This window comes from Bos grunniens, chromosome 13 (genome assembly GCF_055505025.1).
Source record: "Bos grunniens cultivar Pamir isolate PY7600 chromosome 13, Bosgru_T2T1.0, whole genome shotgun sequence".
Lineage (NCBI taxonomy): Eukaryota > Metazoa > Chordata > Mammalia > Artiodactyla > Bovidae > Bos > Bos grunniens.
The window spans coordinates 41,507,613-41,528,571 of record NC_141177.1 but is presented as its reverse complement, the minus strand read 5'-3'; the positions used below and the strand labels follow the sequence as shown (position 1 = coordinate 41,528,571).

General features: G+C 53.5%; 2 protein-coding genes across 7 annotated transcripts; both read left to right on the top strand.

The window, feature by feature from the left end:
• Nucleotides 1-1,823: 1,823 nt before the first annotated feature.
• NXT1 (nuclear transport factor 2 like export factor 1) lies at nt 1,824-4,717 on the top strand. 2 transcript variants are annotated; one of them, XM_086333674.1, is made up of 2 exons: nt 1,824-2,115; nt 4,057-4,717. In XM_086333674.1, the coding sequence occupies exon 2, from the start codon at nt 4,111-4,113 to the stop codon at nt 4,531-4,533; it is 423 nt and encodes a 140-aa protein (XP_086189800.1). In that variant the 5' UTR covers nt 1,824-2,115; nt 4,057-4,110; the 3' UTR covers nt 4,534-4,717. The 2 variants fall into 2 exon arrangements, with proteins under 2 accessions (XP_086189800.1, XP_086189799.1); XM_086333673.1 differs by having other exon boundaries at nt 3,885-4,717.
• A 6,685-nt stretch (nt 4,718-11,402) lies between these two features.
• GZF1 (GDNF inducible zinc finger protein 1) lies at nt 11,403-19,646 on the top strand. 5 transcript variants are annotated; one of them, XM_086333667.1, is made up of 6 exons: nt 11,403-11,460; nt 12,604-14,004; nt 15,081-15,175; nt 16,595-16,762; nt 17,250-17,407; nt 17,670-19,646. In XM_086333667.1, the coding sequence occupies exons 2-6, from the start codon at nt 12,626-12,628 to the stop codon at nt 18,003-18,005; spliced, it is 2,136 nt and encodes a 711-aa protein (XP_086189793.1). In that variant the 5' UTR covers nt 11,403-11,460; nt 12,604-12,625; the 3' UTR covers nt 18,006-19,646. The 5 variants fall into 5 exon arrangements, with proteins under 5 accessions (XP_086189793.1, XP_086189795.1, XP_086189794.1 ...); XM_086333669.1 differs by having other exon boundaries at nt 11,403-11,552; XM_086333668.1 differs by having other exon boundaries at nt 11,403-11,635.
• The last annotated feature ends 1,313 nt before the right edge of the window (nt 19,647-20,959 follow it).

The following is a 20,959-nucleotide window of genomic DNA, read 5'->3' as shown; positions in this document are numbered from 1 at the left end:
ATACCAATGATTCCTGGATGCTTGCTTTGCGCCTGGCCCTGGGCTAAGCACTGATCACACCCTCTTCCAGTCACTCCTGACCCAAGGAAATGAGGGCATTACTGTCCCTCTTCTACACATGAGGCACTGAACCTCAAGAAGGTTAACTTACTTGCACAATCACTCTGCTAGTGCAGGAAGCCACACTAATTAACCTACAAGTAGGTTTGTTTATAGGCTTCTCTGATAGCTTAGTTGCTAAAGAATTCACCTGCAATGCAGGAGACCCAGATTCGATCCCTGGATTGGGAAAATTGCCTGGAGAAGGGAATGGCTACCCACTCCAGTATTCTTGCCTGAAGAATTCCATGGACAGAGGAACCTGGTGGGCTACAGTACATGGGGTTGCAAAGAGTAAGACATGACTGAACAACTAACACTGTTTGTTTATGCCCAATTTTTAGTAGTACTGATAATAAGGGGAATTTACTGACTCTTGAAACCAGAAAGTCTAAACTTCAGGGTTGATTTGGTTCCCAACAGTCATCAAAGTCTGCTTTCTCCCCCTCGTTCCTGTCTGCCTCATGGCACAAGGTGCCCGCCTCAGCATAGCAAGATGGCTGGAGCAGCACCACCACACATCACATGCCCAGAAGGAAAAAGAGAAATAGCATCTTTTCCAAAATCCCCTGGCAAACTCCTTCTCTAGGTTCAGCGGCCCTAATTAGGCAGCCCACCACCCCAGAATTGCTGCCTTAGAGCCAGCAGTGTGTCTAACTTTCTAAACTCAAGGAGCACTGGAAAGTATAAAATAGGCTTGCTTGCAAGCCTATTAGAATGTTGTGAAGCAATGATTTGAACCCTGTCTGCTCATTCAAACAGTATTTGCCGATCCCTTGCTGTGGATCAGGCACACTTTAGATGGTAGAGACTAATCTGAAAGTTCCCGACCTCCCATCTTCCTGTTGCTGGCTGGGCTGCCTCTCAGGGTTAAACTCTTGTTTTCATCAGAACCTAGTGCTGGTTAAATATCCTCCCGACCAGTGTTTCTAGGATTGAAGAGGCTCTGTGACTCCAGACTGTTACTTAATTTCTGTCTCTCGACCTCCTAGTCTATAAAATCGGGAATAATGATGCCTCCCTGAAGTTATGAGAATGAAACGGGTTTACATGGGAAACATACGGAAACTTAAAAGCGACAATCCAACCCAGTGGGCATGCACGAGGTCAACTCTCGTTTTCATGCTAGTGATGCTGGGATTCGGAGTTTTGTAGATTAAATTCCAATTTCACTGGATCGGGCTTTGTAAAGACATTGTCTTGTGCATACGGTTCCAAAGACGCTAGTTCAATTCAAACGTTCTACTCAACCTACAACTTATTTGTTTATAAACCACATTTTTCATGGGGGGCGGGGGGCGGTAGCCTATATTGAAGAGCCCATCATTTTCTAAACTGGTCGTGAACTCTGAGAGCAAGCGTTCCCTTAGGAGAGCAGGCAAAGAACCGCCCTGGCATTGCCAAGGTGAACACACCCAGAACAGGCGGCAGCATCAGTTAACCCTTGCCTGGAGGCTTCCGCGCAGCCGCGAGACGGCACCAAAGCGCCTCCAGAGCCGGGGACCTGCGAGACTTCGTCCAATCAGAGACCTCACCTAACCTCGGGCCGGCGTCTATAGACCAATGAAGACTCGAGCGCGCGGTCTTCTGGGAACATGCCTCTCACGGAAGCTGCCCTACCCCCTGCCACACTTAGGCGGGGCTAGCCTTACGGTTGGCCGCCCCACTGGCTGAAACGGCTGTCCGTCACGGGGCGGAAAGGGGCCGGGCGCTCGAGTCTGCGCGTTGCTCGCTGGCCGCGCGCGGGAACCCGCAGAGGCGCTGGCTGGACCCGGCACGTCCTCGGAGGTAGCGGTGCGACGGAGGCGGCTCTTCCCGGGCCCCCTTGGGCAGGCGGCCGAGGACCGCGGAGCCTCGGCTGGCCCGGCCTACGGTCACGGGGGGCTCCGCGTAGCCGCGTGAACTGAGCCGCCCACGCCGACCCTTGCGGTGCTTCCCCTGCACCTGCCCACCCAACTGAGCCCCCGGCTGACCCGATCATCTCCCGCACTGAGCAGGGCGGTCACTCTCGCGCAGGTAGGTGCCCCTGCGCAGATCTGCGCTCCCCGGTCTGGTAGATGACCCTCGCGTACGTAGGAGGTGCCCCCTCCCCCCCCCCCCGTCAGTGGCCCCCGCGTGGCGAGGATGCCGCCTGGTCTCGCCGCAAGTATGGGGCGGTCGCAGTCCCGCAGAAACGACCGCTCCCTAAGGACCCTCGGGCGGGCAGCTGGTTGAGCTGCGGAGGCCCAAGATGCCGGTGATCGGCGTGGACGCCAGCTGATGGGGGCTCGGCTGGGTGCGGGGGGTGGTGTCCAGCGAGGGCGACGGGCCCGGAGGGGGAGGTTACAAACTGGCCATCCTGGACCAGAGACTGGACCCAGAGAGGCAGGAGCCGGTGAGACAACCGCGCCGTCCCGGCAGGCAGCGTATTCTAGTAGAGGACAGATCAGGGGCGTGTCCACCCTCGACCTCGTCCACACCTGGGTTTTCTTTCCTCTTTGCGAAGTTGTTACCGTAACGCCTCATCAGTTCGCGGTGACTATTGAAGGACTGGGTGTATATAAAGCGTTGGGAAGTAGAGTTTGGAGCGAGTGTTTGCGCGGCGGGACTTGAGGCCCCACCCCCACCCCACCCCCGCCCCGAGGGTGTGGCAGGACCCGCGTCGGAGCCTGGCCTTCAGCCCTCTCTTCAAGGCCGGAGCTCTCCCCGCCTACCCCCTCCTCCCCCTGGCCAGTTCTCTCCTGGAGGCTCTGACCTCCTCCACCTTCCTCTCCCTGACTCCCTCCTAACCTTTCGTGGGATCTTTTATCTCTTTCAAAAGCTGATTTTTTTTTTTTTTTTTTAAGTTAGACTCTCCCCATGGCTCATCCCCGTAAAGAATCCGCCTGCAGTACAGGAAATAAGAGAGGCGGGTTCGATCTGGACTATCCCCTAGAGAAGGAGATGGCAACCCACTCCAATATTCTTGCCTGGAGAATCCCATGGACAGGAGCCTGGCGGGCTACAGTCCATGGGGTCGCAAAGAGTCAAAGGAACACTGCTGAGCATGCATGCACAACGTTGAAATGAAAAAAATACTCAGTATTTAAGTTTGTAAATCTAAATGCATCCAATATTTTAGTAATGTTGTCTTCTGTTGGATTTTTGTATAGTGAAATATTTTAATCAGGCAAAAAAGAATAGAACTACAGTAGTTATTGTATACCCTGAAAAAAAAAAAGCAAATAATTTTTCCTTATGCTTTTGGACTTTTTTTTTTTTTTAAGGAAATGTTTCATTTTGGCTACAGCTAAAAGTCTTCCTTGCTGTCACCACCTCCTCACCCCATAGAATTTCTTCTGTCTGGCCTGTCCTTTCTTGGCTCACAGGACTCCCCTGTGCTCCCTGGAGCTCTTGAGTCCTCACTCATTCCAGTCAGCTCCAGCCTTGCTCCTTAAGTAGAGCCCATAGTGAGATCTGTGGCCACCATTATTGGTGCTGTCCTGTTCTCTCGACATTTGTTCTTTTGCCCTCTTAGGAAGCCTGCCTTCTCTTCACCCTCCCAGGCCCAGTAGATGAGCTCATGATAGACGGATCAGCCTTCGTTAGGCCACTATTCCCTTCTCCAGATGTGGTGTCTGCACCAGACAGTCACCAGCAGTTCCATGCTTCCAGGAAAAAGCAGCCTCCCACAGTCCGTTGTACTGCAGCTTATAAAATAAGGTTGTTAAAATTCATAGTAATAGCTGTCATTGCTGACCGTGTGGGTCTCAGGCTTTTTAACTGAGTGTGTGGTGTCCCCTGCTTCCTTTTATCCTGCACTGCAGTCATAGTCATGCACGGGTAGGGATGTTCCTGTCTCAAATGAGCAAACTGGAGCCCAGCCGGACCAGGCGTCAGCAGCAGGGGGCGCCCAGAATTTCGCCTCAGTGGGAGGACTGGTCCTTTGTGGGCCATGACGGTCATCAGCATTCACACAGGGTCTCTTCCACCTTCCAGCCGCCTTGGGTACAGGAGGCACCTGGGCCACGGCCTCCCTTGGCGGGGCCAGTGATGGCTTCCGTGGACTTCAAGACCTATGTGGACCAGGCGTGCCGCGCAGCTGAGGAGTTCGTGAACGTGTACTACAGCACCATGGACAAGCGGCGGCGGCTGCTGTCCCGCCTGTACATGGGCACAGCCACCCTGGTGTGGAACGGCAACGCCGTCTCCGGGCAAGAGTCCCTGAGTGAGTTTTTTGAGATGCTGCCTTCCAGCGAGTTCCAGATCAACGTGGTAGACTGCCAGCCTGTCCATGACGAAGCCACCCCGAGCCAGACCACAGTCCTTGTGGTGATCTGTGGGACAGTGAAGTTTGAGGGCAACAAACAGCGGGACTTCAACCAGAACTTCATCCTGACGGCCCAGGCCTCACCCAGCAACACAGTGTGGAAGATCGCCAGCGACTGCTTCCGGTTCCAGGACTGGGCCTGCTAGTGGGGTGGCGGGACACCCCCAGCCTGAACCCTGGGCTCGCTCAACTCTGAGGGGCCCCTGTCTGGGCATATACTTGTTTGTCACAGCTGCCTTTTTGAAGTAGTAAAATTCTCTATTTTTCTATTTGCCCAGGAGAGACTCTGGTTCTGGAAATTCTGATGAATAAAATGTTGCTTGTTTTCTCCTTGCTGGATGTGTTTGGGCGATACTGGGGAGAGGGGCCCAGGAGAAGGAGGGTTAAAGCTGCAAGGCCAGCAGAAGGTACTGCAGAGACTGAGATCCAGGGCTGAGCACCTGCCCCAGGCACAGGTGTGTGCACAGGTGTACCAGAGCCGGACTCAGCCGCACACACAGAGGACACCCTTGGGACTCTTCGAAAACAGCAGGCACATATCCTGGTCGAACTCCTGAATCTCAGAGGGTGGGCCTGAGCGTTTTTGGCATTTTACAAAAGCCCCCTAGCTGTCTATTAAAACATTTTAGAGAACCCCCTGACTAGGTGGTTAGACCCGCACTGGGACTTTGCACCTGTGCTGGGAGTTACATGGATGAAAACAGGTAAGATACCTGGAGTTAGCTAATAACTGCTTGTAAACAGGAAGCTCTGTTGACTACTCCCTTACAAAGAGGAGACCTGCTTTTAAGAGGAGGGAGTACTGAGGTGGGGCCGGAGGGCATCAGAATTAGATGCTGGTTTTACTGACCCTGAGGACCAACTCACCCCATTTCGCCAAAGTAAAGAAAAAATGAGCTGTTGCCATCATCCTTTGATTAATAGATGAGCTCTTGTGGACACACAGTTTCCCCAGGTAAATCTGTGATCAAAGGTCGGGCTGGGGGGTGTGGGTTAGGATTAGGAATGGGGGACTTGTGTAGGCTGCACAGATGGTAGGGACCTCTAGCCCTGGGCTATGGCGTCCACTGGGGATGGCTAGGCAAGGTGGGTATAAGGATCTCACTCCCCTCTGATAGAGGAAAAGGGGCCTGACCTTGGGGACTGGACTGGGAGCTGGCAGGACAGAGGGACAGGGCAGGAGGCTGGACGGTGGCTGTTGCACAGAAGGTGGGGGGCAGCGGCAGCCTGTACTTCAGGGCAAGCCCTGGTCAGTGTCCCAGGCTGGCATGCAGGCCTGAACACAGAGCCCGGTGTGTGTTGTGGGGCTGGTGGGGTGGGGGGTGGTGGGGGGGTGTCTCAGATGCCGGATCACTGGGCCTCTGGGAGAAGCCAAGCAGAGAGTGGACAGGGTCCTCAGGGCTCAGAGTTGCTAGGGGAGCAAGAACCCCCCACGGCAGGAGGTCTGTTTTCTAAGGCCAGATCTAAGCAGTCTTGGGCTCCCCGGGTGGCGCTAGTGGTAAAGAACCCACCTGCCAATGCAGTAGATGTAGGAAAGGTGGTTTGATTCCTGGGTTGGGAAGATTCCCTGGAGGAGAGCATGACAACCCATTCCAGTATTCTTGCCTGGAGAATCCCATGAAAGAGGAGCCTGGAGGGCTACAACCCATAGGGTCGCAAAGAGTCAGACACGACTGAAGCGACTTAGCACACATGAACTAAGCAGTGCTGAGGCCTCAGGAAACCCACTCCAGTGCCCCAAGAGAAAAAAGATCCAGGTTCAGAGATAGCCAACTCCTCTTACAGAATGCTCCCCTCCAAAAGCTCATGACTGAGAAACTCAGTGATGACAGAGGTTGGTTCAGGGGGCTAGAGGTACACCAGCTTGGCTGAGGAAGAGTCCAGACACAGAGCCTTCTAATCCTCGAGGCTTTGAGGGGCTTTAGGTGAATGCAGGACTGTCTCATCTACAAGTGAGTGCCACATGTCATCAGGGTGCCCCACTGAAGGGCATCAGCTGCTGTCTGACCACTGAGAGTCCACTGAGAGCTAGGTCAGACATCACTTGCTCTGTGGGTCTTCGCTAGTGCAGCTAGCATGCAGGCCTGCACTTCAGAGTAGCAGGGGCTCACAGCCCCTCTGAAGGCGGCTTGAAGACGCAAACCTGTCTGTGATACAAATATGAAAAATCTTTGAGAGTCTCTGAAGTTCAAATACTTGGTAGAACATTAACAACAGTTGTTACAGGCAGCAAGAACAACATCCCCAAAACAGCTCAAGATACTTTGCACCATTTTAAGCCCCGTTTTACAAAATGAGGAAACTTGCTTTGTGTTTAAAAAAAAAAAAAAAAAAAAAATTCCATATAGGCTTGCCCTATATGCACGGACCGCTGGGAGGATTGGCAAAAATGTTAAGTACGGCTGTCCTTAGGGACTGGGTTCTAGCGTTTTAACACGGAGACAAGGCACTTGATGCCGAATGTCCTCGTAGATTTTCATACAGTGTGCGCATCATGTTTTTTAAATTAAAATCTCATTTAATAATCAAGGCTGTTTTCACAGCCAGAAATAGGGGCATTCAAGTTGCTGTGAACACCTCGAAGAGTGGCTTCCCGCCCCAGAGCGTCCCCACCTGAGCCTGACCCTACCAGTGAAGTATCCAAGTAGATAACGCTTTGAAACATCCTGGGTTCGCGGGGGAAAAGAAAAAAAGGGGCGGGGGGGTGTTTTATTAAAGATCACCACCTGGCCCTGTGAGGAAACGCTGCCCAAATTTAAGGCAGGTGAAGACGTGCCTGATCTCATTGATATAGCCCCAGCTGACCCAATACGGCTTGGCCTGGCCCACTTGAACCGGATCTCGCAGTGAACCGTACAGCCGGACAGCGCTAGAAAACCCCTGCCCGGCCCCGCCGCCCCGAGGGTGGGACAGAGGGCCGGGTCCCCACCCTGAACCCAAACCGCGAGGCCACCGGCCCCAGGCACAGACGCCCGACCTGCCTCCGCCCACTCAAAGGCCACTAAGCCGCGCATCCTGGCGCACGCAGGGAGGCCAATAGCATCACCGGCGACGTCCGGGGACCCATCGGAAACCGAGGCTCCAGCCCCGCCTCTCGTCAGCGCTCGGTGGGCGGAGGGGGCGGCCTCCGGAGAGGGCGGCCTCCTGTGGACGGGGCGGGCAGCTCCGGCTACGCTCCCTGGGCAGTTTAGAATTTGATGTGGGGAGTTGCTTACGGTCTGGTTCCAAAGATTCGCTTTTAAATCAGATCATTTCCTGGGTACAACAGCATACCTTCTTTATTCATTACAGTATAGTGAAGATTTCCTCAAACATTTTTCCAGCTTTAAGTATAATTGACAAATTGTCTTTAAAGTGTACATGATGATTTGATAAACATATACATTGTGGAATGATTACCACGAGTTCCATTTAACACTTTTTAAAATGTTGTTTTAATGACTGCATAATAAACCAGTGCATGGGTATATTCAGTTGTCTCCTTCTGGGCAAGTAGGTTGTTTCCAAATTTTCACTAACATAATTACCTGAAAGCTGTTCACTCCATTTCCTCAGGATGACTACAGGGCGTTACATGGAGATAAATATCTATTCCCCTGAGATTGCATTTCCCATGCAACTTCTCCTGCATCACAGGTTATGTTTAACTTCGGGTCAGTTTGTCCTATTCATTATCATTGCTTTTTATAGTGATGTCTCTGCCATTCGTACATGTATGTGAGTTGTCCATTTGTATTCTTTGTTTTGTATTAGGCTGTTGGTGTTTCTTCATTTTCTAAAGCTTCTTTGAATAGCCTGCTGTAATTTCTACCTTGGAACCTGATCAGGTAGCATTTCTAAAGGGAACTGAATATAAAACTTATAATAATCACATCCAGTTTCTTCACTTTAATCATTAAAACTATTATGACCCTGAATAAAGAAGTCCTTTCAGCACTGAACACTAACCAACTTAGGTAGAACACAGAATTTTGGCTGCTTTTTCCACATATCCTGGTTCTATGTCTACTTGGACTTTTAACAATTCTAAATACTTAATGTGCTCTTTTAAACACTTAGGCTCTTTGTTAGTGACAAAGTAAGATTGCAGTGGTGTTACATTTTATATGCAATTGTCCTATAAAGAATGGTGGGTCTATTTTGACATCTTGTGTTGAAGCAGATTAAATTGTGTGGCCAGATTAAATTTATCCAAATGTGGTGCTCATGATAAGAGGATATATGTATTTTTAAAACATACATGGCTTAATGGAATCTGAACTCTTTCCACAAATAAGGTGCTATTTGTTCGTATGTTTCCTATCTTCTATCATTAGCATATACACTTTTCTCGGAAACATTTTATTTGGGCACACATCTTGAAGACTGAGGACTATTTTTTGAAACTATTGAGAGTTTTGATAAACAGAACATCATGCTGAAGACACTGTATGTGTAAAAATCCCTTGCTTAAAGTTGTTTCCATCCATCAGTGAGCATGTGAACTTGGACCCCGGGCACTGCTGGTGGGAATGGAAAATGGTGTGGTTGTCATGGAAAACAAGTTGGGGGTTCCTCAAAAAGTTAAACACAGAATTACCATATGGTCTAGCAATTCTACTTCTAGATACATACCCCAAAGAAATCAAAGCATGGACTCAGATTCTTGTACACCAGTGTTCATAGCAGTCACTGGCAGACCGATACCAGGAGAGTGCAGAGGTGAGAGATGGTAGCCATGTGCCCAGGCAGTAGGGCTGGATTGCTGGACTTTAATGGGCAGCACCCCCCCCCCCCATGTCCCCCCAGCACCTTAGAAACCACACTTCTCAGTATTCACTTTTGGATTCACACAAAACAGACATGGAACATCTAAGATGCTATTGATACTTAATCATACCCTCCCTAGTTCCCATTTGATGTTTACCTGATCTGACAAGAGACAGCTCTGTTGTGTAGCGGCAGAGGCGTGTGGCCAGCACAGAGCTGAGTTATGGAGGTTCAATCCTAGCTGTCTTGTTCTCCCTGTGTGATCTTGGGTAAGTTGGCCAACCTCCCTCTGCCTCAGTCTCCTCGTTCATATAATGGGGGCAATAATACTACCCCCTCAGAGTTTTGTGAGCAGTGACTAACATCAGTAATGGGGGAATGGTGTAGTAGCGGCCCACCTTCTGTAACCATGAAGCACGCTCTGTTATTATCCTGAGACTTGAGACCAGTTTGGGTGAAGTTGCTGGGAGGAGATCTGTTTGCAGGAGGAAGTCAGGCCCTCCCTGGTGAGGGAGGGAAGGAGACTCCAGTCTGGAGAGAGACTAAACTCTCAGGGCATGCACCTGGGCCTGAGGCCAACCTCCAGAAACTGGGATGACTTCTGGAAATCCTCCTGAGAAGGAGCACTGTGGGATACACTTCCTAGTGCACCTGGAGGGAGGAAGAGCCCAGGAGTGTGTAAGGAGGGCAGGAAACCGGCAGAGTCATCATGTTTTTTTAGCTGCAACAGAAAACAGAGATTGTGCAGTAGCTACAAATCAGAAGCTAGAAAGTAGGGCGGAACAGATGGTGGAACTGCTTATCTTGTTTGGGCTTCACTGTGAATAGCGGCTGACCCATTTCCCCAAGGTCACGGGCTTCTGCCCTGACTGCACCCAGGGAGGGCAGGTGGGCACAGTGCCAGGTGGCAGGGAGGGCGTGTGACATGTGCCCTGTGTGGAGGAAGAGTCGGGCCATGGCAAGCTGAGCTCAGTCTTCTGCCACACGGCCTCCAGGCTCTCTGGTCCTGGGCTTCTTCCACTAGTGACACTGCGATCCTCAGGGCGAGGCCTCCCACTCTGGGATGGACTTGAGCGCTTATAGTCCTAAACATGGAAACTAAAGGATGATGAATAGTTATTTTCAATGGCTTCCATTCCTCCTGCCCTGACAACATGGAAAAGAAGCTGCTGCCTAAGGCGCCGTTGCCTGGACCCTGGCATCCGGGCCCTGCTACCCGGGTCCACACTACGTCCCAGCCGCTTCAGGCAGATGTTTTCCAGACTGGTACAGAGACAGTAAGAGAGGGCTTGTTCTAGACGAGGACCGTGCAGAGGATCTGCCTCGTTTCTGGACGTTGTCTACACTATGCAAACTGAACCAGAAGACACAGGATGAGAGGTCGGCCCAGGATATGCTGGGCCTCTGGGACAAATGAAGACAAAGGGAGGTTCGGAGCGGCGACGTGAAGCCTCCAGAATGGGGCGGGGTTGCGGGGGACTGCCCAGGCTCCGGGATCGCCTGCGGACAGCCGAAGGCGCGCACACCCCGGGGAGCGGTGGCCCGAGCGCGAAGCTCGCGGCTTTCAGAGCACAGGCGGCTCCGGCTCACCTCACGGCCGCCCGCGCGCCTCGCCTGCGGCCCGCGCGCCCACAGCGACCCCAGCCCCGACTCCGCAAAGTGCTGCCGGGCTAGACCTACAGATTCCTGCGGCACGTGGCGGCGCCCCGCCCCCTCCAGGTGCCACGCCCTCCTGGCTCCTCCCACCGCCACGCCCTCTTCCTGCACCACGCCCCTCCTGGCTCCTCCCACCGCCCCGCCCCTATGACCCCGCCCACCAGACGCTCCGCCCCATCGGGTGCCCCGCCCTCCTACCGTCCCGCCCATCCGGCTGGGGCCCGGGGGGAGAGACCTGTGCGTGAGGCGCGGGTCTCCCCCACGGGTCACGTGACTTTCCCGGCCCTGACCCCTCCCCGCTACCGCGTCGCGAGAAGCTCAGAGCCGCCGGCACAGTGTTCTGCGCAGGCGCAGATCCTACTTCGCGGCGGGTGACGCAATTCTGCGCAGCCTGCGGGGCGTGCGGCGGCAGCGTGCGTCGGATCACGTAACTTTTCCGAACGGCTTCCGCTGCCTCCAGTGCTTGCGCAGGCCCGCCCCTCTACCAGCTGGAGGCGGGGCCGGGCCGGACACGGCCAATCGGTGTCGCCCTCGCCGACGCCCCCTCCCCCCGCGCCCCGCCCCCCGTCCGTCCGGCCGCCTGTCTGTCCGTCTGTCCGTCCCCAGGCCTAGTCCTCGGAAGCGTGTCTGCGGCGGCGGCGGCGGCGGCGGCGGCGGCGGGGTGGCGGGTACGCGGCCAGCGGGGCGGTGGGCGGCAGGCCTGGCCCCCGCCTCGCGCTCAGTGGCCACCCGCGGGCTGGGAAGCCGCCGAGGAGTCGGGGTCGGTTCAGCGGGCGGCGGGCTAGGGGAAAGGAGGCCACGGCCCCTGCGTCCGGAGGGCGCTGAGGGGCTGGACCGGGACCGGTGAGGCCGACCTAGGGACCCGACCGCACCGGGGGGACGGAGGCCGGGTCTGGGAGGACGGGCCCGACTGGAAGGCGGTGTGCTCTGGGGGAGGCCCAAGTCAGGCCCGGCCGCTCCGTGACCGTGTCAGGGCCCCCCCAACCCCGCGAAGCCTGCCCCGGGGTCGCCGGGCGGCCGGCGTGGCTGCCACCCCCACGGCGGCCTGGCCAGCCTCCAGCCCAGGAGCCGCTGTGGCCGGAGGAGCTGAGGGCCCTGCTCCAGGTAGCGCAGCTGGACCCCAGCGCTGTGCCCCCGATCGCTCCAGTGCAGTAGGACGGGCGTCCGGGGGTGGAAATGCCGTGGATCGTCCGCTACTTTCCAGGAAATTTTCTTCGTAGAAAGTAGATATTTTCTTCAGTCGGTTGTTTACAAAGTCAGACAGGGTTTGCTCTCCTAACGGTGGTGGCCATGTATTTTATCTGGTTTCCAGATCAAAGTGTTTGTGTTTTGGTCGCTAAGTCGTGTGTCCGACTCTTTTGCAACCCCGGGGACTCTAGCCGGCCAGGCTCCCCAGTCCATGGGATTTTCCCAGGCGAGAATACTGGAGTGAGTTGCCATTTCCTCCTCCTGATCAAAGCAGCACACCTAATTTATTGTTGCTTTAAATTCTGTTTAGGGGGTCTGGGTCTGCAGGCAAATAACAGAATCACCTCGAGAAGCAAATTGTTGCTTTAACATATTTCATTAATAATAACTTTAGGACAGCCTTAGTCATTTTTCATACAAATGTCTCTGGAGGTACATTGGGACTTCAGAAAAAAATGCTAAGATGTGATGTGTGACTTGAAAGTGTACGGGAGAAAAGTTAGGTTTTTTAGGTCGTTAATCAGTTTATACCCTCTAAAGAACTGATATATAATCCTCACAGTTCTTATTCCTTCTGCTTCGGAGGTTGCTGTGCATAAATAATTCTTGGTTTGTGTTCAAAGGTGTTTCTGGGGAAGAAGCAACATGGAGAGTGGTGCGGTCCTGCTGGAATCCAAGTCCTCCCCAATCAACCTCCTGCATGAGATGCACCAGCTCCGCCTGCTGGGTCACCTGTGTGACGTGACCGTCAGCGTGGAATACCAGGGCGTCCGGGAGGAATTCATGGCCCACAAGGCAGTGCTGGCAGCCACCAGCAAGTTTTTTAAGGAAGTGTTCCTTAACGAGAAGACTGTGGATGGTGCCAGGACTAACGTCTACTTAGACGAAGTGCAGGTAGCCGACTTCGCTTCCTTTCTTGAGTTTGTCTACACGGCCAAGGTACAGGTTGAGGAAGACCGGGTACAGCGCATGCTGGAAATGGCAGAAAAGCTGAAGTGTTTGGACTTATCCGAAACTTGTTTTCAGCTGAAGAAGCAGATGTTAGAGTCGGTACTTTTGGAGTTGCAGAATTTCTCAGAGTCTCAGGAGGCAGAAGGGAGCAGCGGCACCCAGGTTACGGCTGCTCTTGCCCCTGAGGCCTGGGCAGGGATGGCCCCTGATGGCCCTCTGGCCAATGGGGTTGCCAGTTCTTTGGATCCCCCAGCAGAGAGAATCGGCAATGGCCTATTGCCAGATCTGCCCCCGAGGAAGTCCAGGGAGAAGCCAGACAAGAGGAAAGAGGTGGCTAAGCCCCCCTACCCCAAGCTCAGAAGGGCTAGTGGGCGGCTGGCCGGGAGGAAGGTGTTCGTGGAAATCCCTAAAAAGAAGTACACGCGCCGACTCCGGGAGCAGCAGAAGAGTGTTGAGCAGGACATGGGGGGCTGCGGGGGCCCCCGGGAGCCCAGCCCAGAAGCCCTGGAAAACGAGAAAGAAGCAGTCACGAAGGACGAGGAGGACAGCGGGGCTGGGGCAGGGGTAGAGGCCGCGCCGCCCAAAGTGGGACGAGTTGAGGAGGGGGACGAGGAGGAGGAGGAGGGAGAGGAGGGCCCGGGTCGGCGGAGGAGCAACTTCCAGTGCACGCGCTGCGAGAAGGCCTTCCTGTACGAGAAGAGCTTCCTGAAGCACGTGCGGCTCCACCACGGCGTGGCCACCGAGGTGGTGCACCGCTGCGACACCTGCGGCCAGACCTTTGCCAACCGCTGCAACCTGAAGGGCCACCAGCGGCACGTGCACAGCAGCGAGCGCCACTTCCCGTGCGAGCTGTGCGGCAAGAAGTTCAAGAGGAAGAAGGACGTGAAGCGGCACGTGGTGCAGGTGCACGAGGGCGGCGGAGAGCGGCACCAGTGCCAGCAGTGTGGCAAGGGCCTGAGCTCCAAGACGGCGCTGCGGCTGCACGAGCGCACGCACACCGGCCACAAGCCCTACGGCTGCTCCGAGTGCCCGGCCACCTTCTCGCAGCCCTCAGCCCTCAAGACCCACCTGAGGTAGGCCTGGGGTGGGCGTGGAGGCGTGGGCGGCTGGCGTGGTCCCCTCTCCCCGGAGGGGTCACTGTTCGGTTGCTCCTTCTCGAAGTCGGGGGGTGCTTCCATTGTCTGGGTTCTCCCTGGAGACAGATGCGGGGATGGCGCTTTCTGGGTGGGGCCTGGGCTGACGGGGACCCCAGCCTCCCGTTCAGGCTCAGGGGCCTCTCTCCACCCCTTACAGACCCCCATCACCCCTGCTGAGTCGGGCCAGAGACCCCAGACCCCCTTACTTTGGGACCCCGGCCTGAGACCAGCCGGGTGGTGCGGTCTCCCTGGAGACTTCAGCAGAGGGACACTTCTCTGGGCTTGGAGAGTGCCTGCCACCTGTCAGTCTGATAAGCTCCAGGGTTAGGACAGATAGGAATAACGTGTATTGATTCTGAAGTACAGGGAGGTGACATTCAGTTTTTAAACAAATTCCCTTCTGATGCTCAGTACTTATACTAGAAATTCAGACAAAGCAGTTTTCCACTCTCCCCGAGATCTGCCCTCACCCTGGGCCAGTCTGGGGGTGGTAGGTGGGCGTTCATTGTCCTTTCCCTGCCCCAGCCCGGCTCAGGAAACGTGGTGATGGTCACTCTGTCCTTGCCCTGACATGCAGGGCTGACGTGTGCGCCCTGGGGACCAGCTAGCTTCACGTGTTAACAGTTCTTTCTAGACTGTTACACTGAACTGGAAAAGGACAGTAAAGGTTTTGACCACGTGGTTCTTTGTCAGTCTAGGTGACTGTTCTTAATGAGGCAGTTTTATAAATACCATGCAGTGCTATTGAGTGTTTTAATCTGTGGAGGTGCAGCCTCTGCCTGCATGTGGGGCAGCACTAACCACACGGCATATTTGGGGGGCTGTGTGTCCAGCGGGACTTGGCGGTCTTGCCTCAGGCAGAGACTGACTTGGGGCTGAGAGTCCTGGGCCTCACTACCTTTCAGTCCTTCACATTCGGGCTCGTGGAGCAAAGGGTTTCTGCAGGTGAGGGAGGAGCTTGGTGATGGAGTGAGCTTTGGAACACAATCTGAATTATTCTGTTATGCTTTCAGAATTCACACGGGGGAAAAACCTTTTGTCTGTGATGAATGTGGTGCAAGATTCACTCAGAACCACATGCTGATTTATCATAAAAGGTGTCACACAGGTAAATATGCTGTTGTGATTGAATATCTTTCCTGGCTGTAGAGGGAAACTGCAGTTTATTAGTTTAGATGTTGCTGTCTGCCTGGGGTTCAGGTTAAAGCCCAGACTTGCTTCCTCATCTAGTAAGTGAGCACAAGTAAATGAATAAAATATGCCCACTGCCTCCATGGCCATGACCTTTGTGTACTGCTGGTCCTGTGTCCTAGGCATCCAGAGGTACCCTGGTGTTTCAGCCCCATGTTCCCTTTCCAGGAATCTTTCTCAAAGAAACTGCTCAGAATGTGGGGAAAGCCATATGCTGTTATCTCCATTCTTGCTGTTTCTAATAACACAGAATCAGGAACAAATGGACTGTCCAGCCCCAAGAAAGTGATTCAATAATTGGGTAAATCCACCCCGTCCCACCCAGGACCAAGCGTTTGGGCCTAAGGTCTCTAAATATTATGAAAAATGCCTGTGCTTGGTTGTCAGCTTGAGAGATGCGCAATGAAGCATACAGTGAATCCCAGCTTTACTGAAAACCTGCAGACTTAAGAGTTACGAGGTGTTGAAGTGGTGGAATTATGGGGTTCTCAGAAGTTTTATGGTATAATTTCACTGGGCTAGGGAGAACGTTTAAGCTCACCATTCTGATTCTGTGCAGTGCTCCTGGGGTCAGAGCCCCGGGGAGTCCAGCTGTTGGGTACTGTGCTTATCACACAAGCCCAGTTCTTCCCTGCCTGCATTTAAAAGGTTTACTTCTCTGCACTGTCCTGTGAGCCTCAAGTTCAGATGGTGAGACAGGTGAGCCACTTAATGATGTGAACTCTAGACTGAAAAAGCAGAAGTGGTGTCTGATCAGAGTGGAGGAGGGGAGGTCAGGTCACACTGAAGCATTCAGTTAGAACTGGTCATTTGATGGACTTGCTAATATGTTCAGATTTTATTGAAGCCAGTTTTGGCATTTGAGAAATCAGGGCAAACCTAACAGAGAAGTCTAGGGCGCAGACTGCACAGCATGGAGGGTGGACGCCCTCCTGGTCCTCACCTGCCCAGGTGAGCGGTCGCTGCTCCAGGACAGCCACGTGTGTTCACCACAGACTCCGCTCCCTTCCAGAAGGGCTTCTGCTAGAGACCCACCGCAGCCCTGTGGAAAAGTCCAACTTTTCCAGCAGGCTGTTCTTGTTTGGGAATGACTGCATTTCCAAAATGTGAGCTGGCTGGACATGCTCTTTCATCATATTCTACTGGAATCTTTCTGGGGATTTCAGGGGGCAGTTCCACCAACTTTGAGTGGGTAGCAAGTGCTGTACCTGAGTAGATGTTTCTGGGTAGTTTTCACAAGAGAAGGTAGCCTGAAGCCTGTTGGGGCACTTGGGAGGGTGGACCCGGTCCTCCCGCCTGTGTCACATCTAACTCCCTGTCTCCTCTCTCTGTGTAGGTGAGAGGCCTTTCATGTGTGAAACGTGTGGCAAGAGTTTTGCTTCCAAGGAGTATTTAAAACATCACAATAGGATCCATACTGGGTCCAAACCCTTTAAATGTGAAGTTTGTTTCAGGACTTTTGCTCAGCGGAATTCACTTTACCAGCATATCAAAGTCCACACAGGTATGGCTGGAGTGTCGCCAGAGATGGGAGGTCACTGTGCAAGAAAACATCCTGAAGGTTTTATTGAAAAATTATTTGGAATTTAACTTTACATTGTATGTCTTAATAGCATTTCCTGAGTTTCTAGTTTCTCTGACGAACTGGAACGGTCTGAACATGTGTACACAGATGTGGACATGTGAACTTTTTCAAACCTTCAGATTAGAACTAGGGGTGACGGTGTGCATGTCCTTTTGGGACACCACACGTGTGCATGGTCAGGTGTGACTAGAAAGTAGGTGAGCTGCCCACAGCCATTGCACCAGCTGTGGGTGAGGCCACGGCCCCCGGGGCCCCTTGTGGCCTGGGCGGGGGGAGCGGGGGGGCACGTGTGCTCCTGCAGCCCTGCTATGGCTGGGGGGGGTGTTGGGGGGTGCTACCGTGTGGCCACAGAGCAATAGGCAACCCCTTCCCCTCCTATCCCCCTCTTTCCATCCCTTCCCCTCAGGGGAGCGGCCATACTGCTGTGACCAGTGCGGCAAGCAGTTCACGCAGCTCAACGCCCTCCAGCGCCACCACCGGATCCACACAGGAGAGAAGCCGTTCATGTGCAACGCATGCGGGCGGGCGTTCACCGATAAGTCCACGTTGCGGCGGCACACTTCGGTAAGCCAGGCTGGCCCTGGGGGTGCTGCTTCCAGCTGTGTGGCCCTGGATGGCAGAGTGCCCGTCCTCCTGCCCTGGGGCTTTCCATCCGGGATGGGGGCCTGGTGCTGGCCAAGTCCGTTCTGACGGGGACCACGGTGAAGACAGGGGTCTGATGGGTGGAGAAGGCTGTCGGGCCCAATGACAAGTGGCTGTGAACCGGGGGTCTGCAGACCCTGGACAGGGACATGTGGGTGAGCGCTGTTGTGTACTTGCTCCACAGATCCATGACAAGACGACTCCGTGGAAGTCCTTCCTGGTCATCGTGGACGGCTCTCCGAAGAACGGCGACGGCCACAAGACTGAGCAGCCTGACGACGAGTACGCGCCGTCCAAACTTTCCGATAAATTGCTATCTTTTGCAGAAAATGGCCATTTTCACAACCTGGCCACCGTCCAGGGCAGCATGCCTGCCATGCATGAGGACAGCCCCGAAGACCCAGCCTGCAAGTCCGACGGCCCTGTGGGGTCCCAGGACACGCTGCTGGCCACTGCCATCAGTGAGCTTAGCGAGCTGACACCACAGACAGAGCCAGGCCCACATAGCTCCGCTCTCTGACCCACGTGGACTGGAGCGGGGTCACCTGCCTGGAGGGTTCCAGCCTGCACTTGAGCACTGGAGGGCTGGATGTGAGCTTTCGTCAGGGGACAAGAACTGCAGGCAAAGAAGCGGGCAGGGATGGCTTCCACAGTTTCCTGAACTGCTACCTGCACGTCGCTGTCAAGTCATTTCTCAAGCTTTCCCTTAGAAATCCTGATCCGCATGACCTCAGCCACACTTCATCAGCAAACAAGGCAGTTAGCGTCGCCTCACTGACCTCTGGTGGCAGCGCCCTGATGCCCGGCAACCCTGATGCTCGCAAGGCCACGGTTACTGCTCAGCTTAATCATGGAGCAGAGCACCAACCCTGCTCTTGGAGCTGTGCACCAGCTTGCTGCCTTAGGCTTTGTGTAGGTTTGTTTCCGACACTTTAAAGCTATTTTTCTAACAAGGTGAAAGAAAACTGGGACCACGTATTTATTTCAGCCGTTTCTTTCCTGTCAAACTGAAGCCCATCAGAGATACTCTGGGCTGAAGAGATGAATGACAGCACTTGGCCCCCACCCCTGCTTGTAGGCCCCAAACCGAACACTTGTCAGGTAGCTGCTCGTAGCACACATGCAACTAGGAAGCTGGTCATTAAAATGACTTGAAGTGAAATGTGGCCATCAGGTTTCCTTCCTAAAAACCCAATTAGGTAAAAGCTGTCCTACCAAAGACTAGCAGAAAACAGTGGAGTAGTTTTTGCAAGGAGGTGTGAAAAAAGCCAGGGGCTGAGAACACTTGAAACATAGTGTAGTTATTTTATCCATAAGCAGCAATGCAGTGGTTGTGGCAAATCTAAGAACACAAGAGTATTGGTAGTTTTGCTAGACTTTTACTTCATTTCTGTGATTTTTCAGAAACCCAGTGTTTTTCATTACTGCGTGAGGAGCCTAACACAGGCAAGTCACTGACACACGTTCCCCTGGGAGCATGAGCAGATTGGGCGCGCTCCTTCCTCTCTGATTAGCCTTAACAGTGGACCACGGAATGGCCAGCCTTGTCTTAAATGTGCCTGTCTCACGCTGGCCACTCTTGCTCAAGTGGCATTTGCATCCCGCCCCAGCCTGGTTCCTGACCTGCTGGCAAGGGCAGTTCACTGGGTGCACAGTGCTTTGACTCACAGGTGACCCAGATCAAAAGCAAAGAGTTCCTCTCACTAGTCGCTCTTTTTCTTACATTTTAATTTATTAAACTTGCTGTGAAAACACTCATTTTCTAAGAGAAAGGTACTTTATGTTTAAGTCTAAGATGGAGACAGAGGCGCATGAAACGCCACAGGAAGACCCTAGGTGCTTTCTTCCCCGTGAGACGCTGACAGTGCTCCGGGGGCTGACACAGGCCACACGCCTGCTCCTGGGGTACTGAGTCCCACGTCTGTCTCCTGCTGTGACAGCAACACCCTCTTGTATTTACAGAACAGAAGTTATTTTCACACACGTTTTCTCTCAACAGAATGAATCTGCGTGCTGATAAACTGTTTTATGGGATAAAGTCATCTTAACGAGAAGGAATAATAGATTATTTTGTTACCTACTGGAATTAATTTTTGTCTTGAATTTGTTTTAGAGATTCTACAAAAGTTTTATGTGTTAATAAATGTTTGTTTTGTAAAAATAGTTTTGTAAGGCTAAGTTCATTTTCATGATTACAATTCACGTTCTGTAGAAATCAGATTCCTGACTGAAACCAGTATTTGCATTTTCTGGTCTGTGGAGAGTCTCGACAACTCTGTCTGCTGCACTCGTTCTGAGATGTGCCCGGCCCGGCCTGGCCCAGTGCACGGGCCTGGCCTCGTCACGGCCATGGTAAGTCTGCTCCACAGAGCCTCCTTGTCTACGGTCACTTTGTCTGCTTCTGGGGAGCGGAGGGGAGGGGAGAGCTGCTCCCTAAACTTTGCTGAAGGTGCATCTCAGGGATTTGGGGACATCTCCCGTTTCTCCCCATCTGGGTGCTGTGTTGCCAAGTCAGTGTCAGCCCCAGACCCTCTGGACATGCTACCCAAGGGGGCCATTTTGCACCTTCTAGCCTTCGTGTGGAAGACACAGTCAGCCCAAACTCCAGAGCTCCCCTGCCTCTGCTTTTACCCAAAATTTGTTGTACAGACTTTGCAAATAAATTTGGCCAGTTGGTAAGGGAAGACCTTTCTTAAAGATGACCTTCACAGAAATGTGGTTTTACCGAAGGCAGTCACCTAAACTGACCAATTTGAGTGTGAGTTACAATTGAAACTAACCTGCATGTCGCGTGCCTTGCCACAGCAGGGACATCTTTTGAGACCAAAAGAGTGCCTGCCCCCTTAACTTGATGGTGTTCCTGTCGCTTAAGGTGAAAGGTGATTTGTCCACAGGCACCAAGGCAGGCAGGAGGACATAGGCACAGGGCCAGCTGGCACATCAGTCAGACCCAGCTGATGCCTAGGAACTGCCCACTTCCCTCTACCAGCAAGGGACTATGGGACCCTCCCCAAGGCTGGCCAAACCCACCACAAGGGCTTCTGTTAGGAAACAAAGATTCTGAGAGAGGCATCTGAATGAGAAACTAACCTTGAGGATCAACAACGGGGCAGAGCTCCTAAATGGGACCACCTGTTAGACCATGTATTGTGAGTTTGCCTCGAGTGATCTTGGAGGGATGTGAACAAGGCCCTGACAGCACCAAGTCAACGTGGCTCCGCCAAGATAGACCAACTGCTGGCCTCCACCACCAAGGGGCCGCTCCTCCCTGAACCTTGTCGTGAGCTCCCTGACCTGGCAGCAGCAAGCATGGGAATGCGGAGCCTGCAGAGCCCTCAGCAGACCAGCAGTGGCACCAACCGACAGGATTGGTCTTCACAGAGCCCGGATGGTCATGCCCACTGCCCGGGGACACCTTCCAGGATGAGAAGCCAGCCCTGACCTGTGCACATCAGCCAGGAAAGACGCACCACG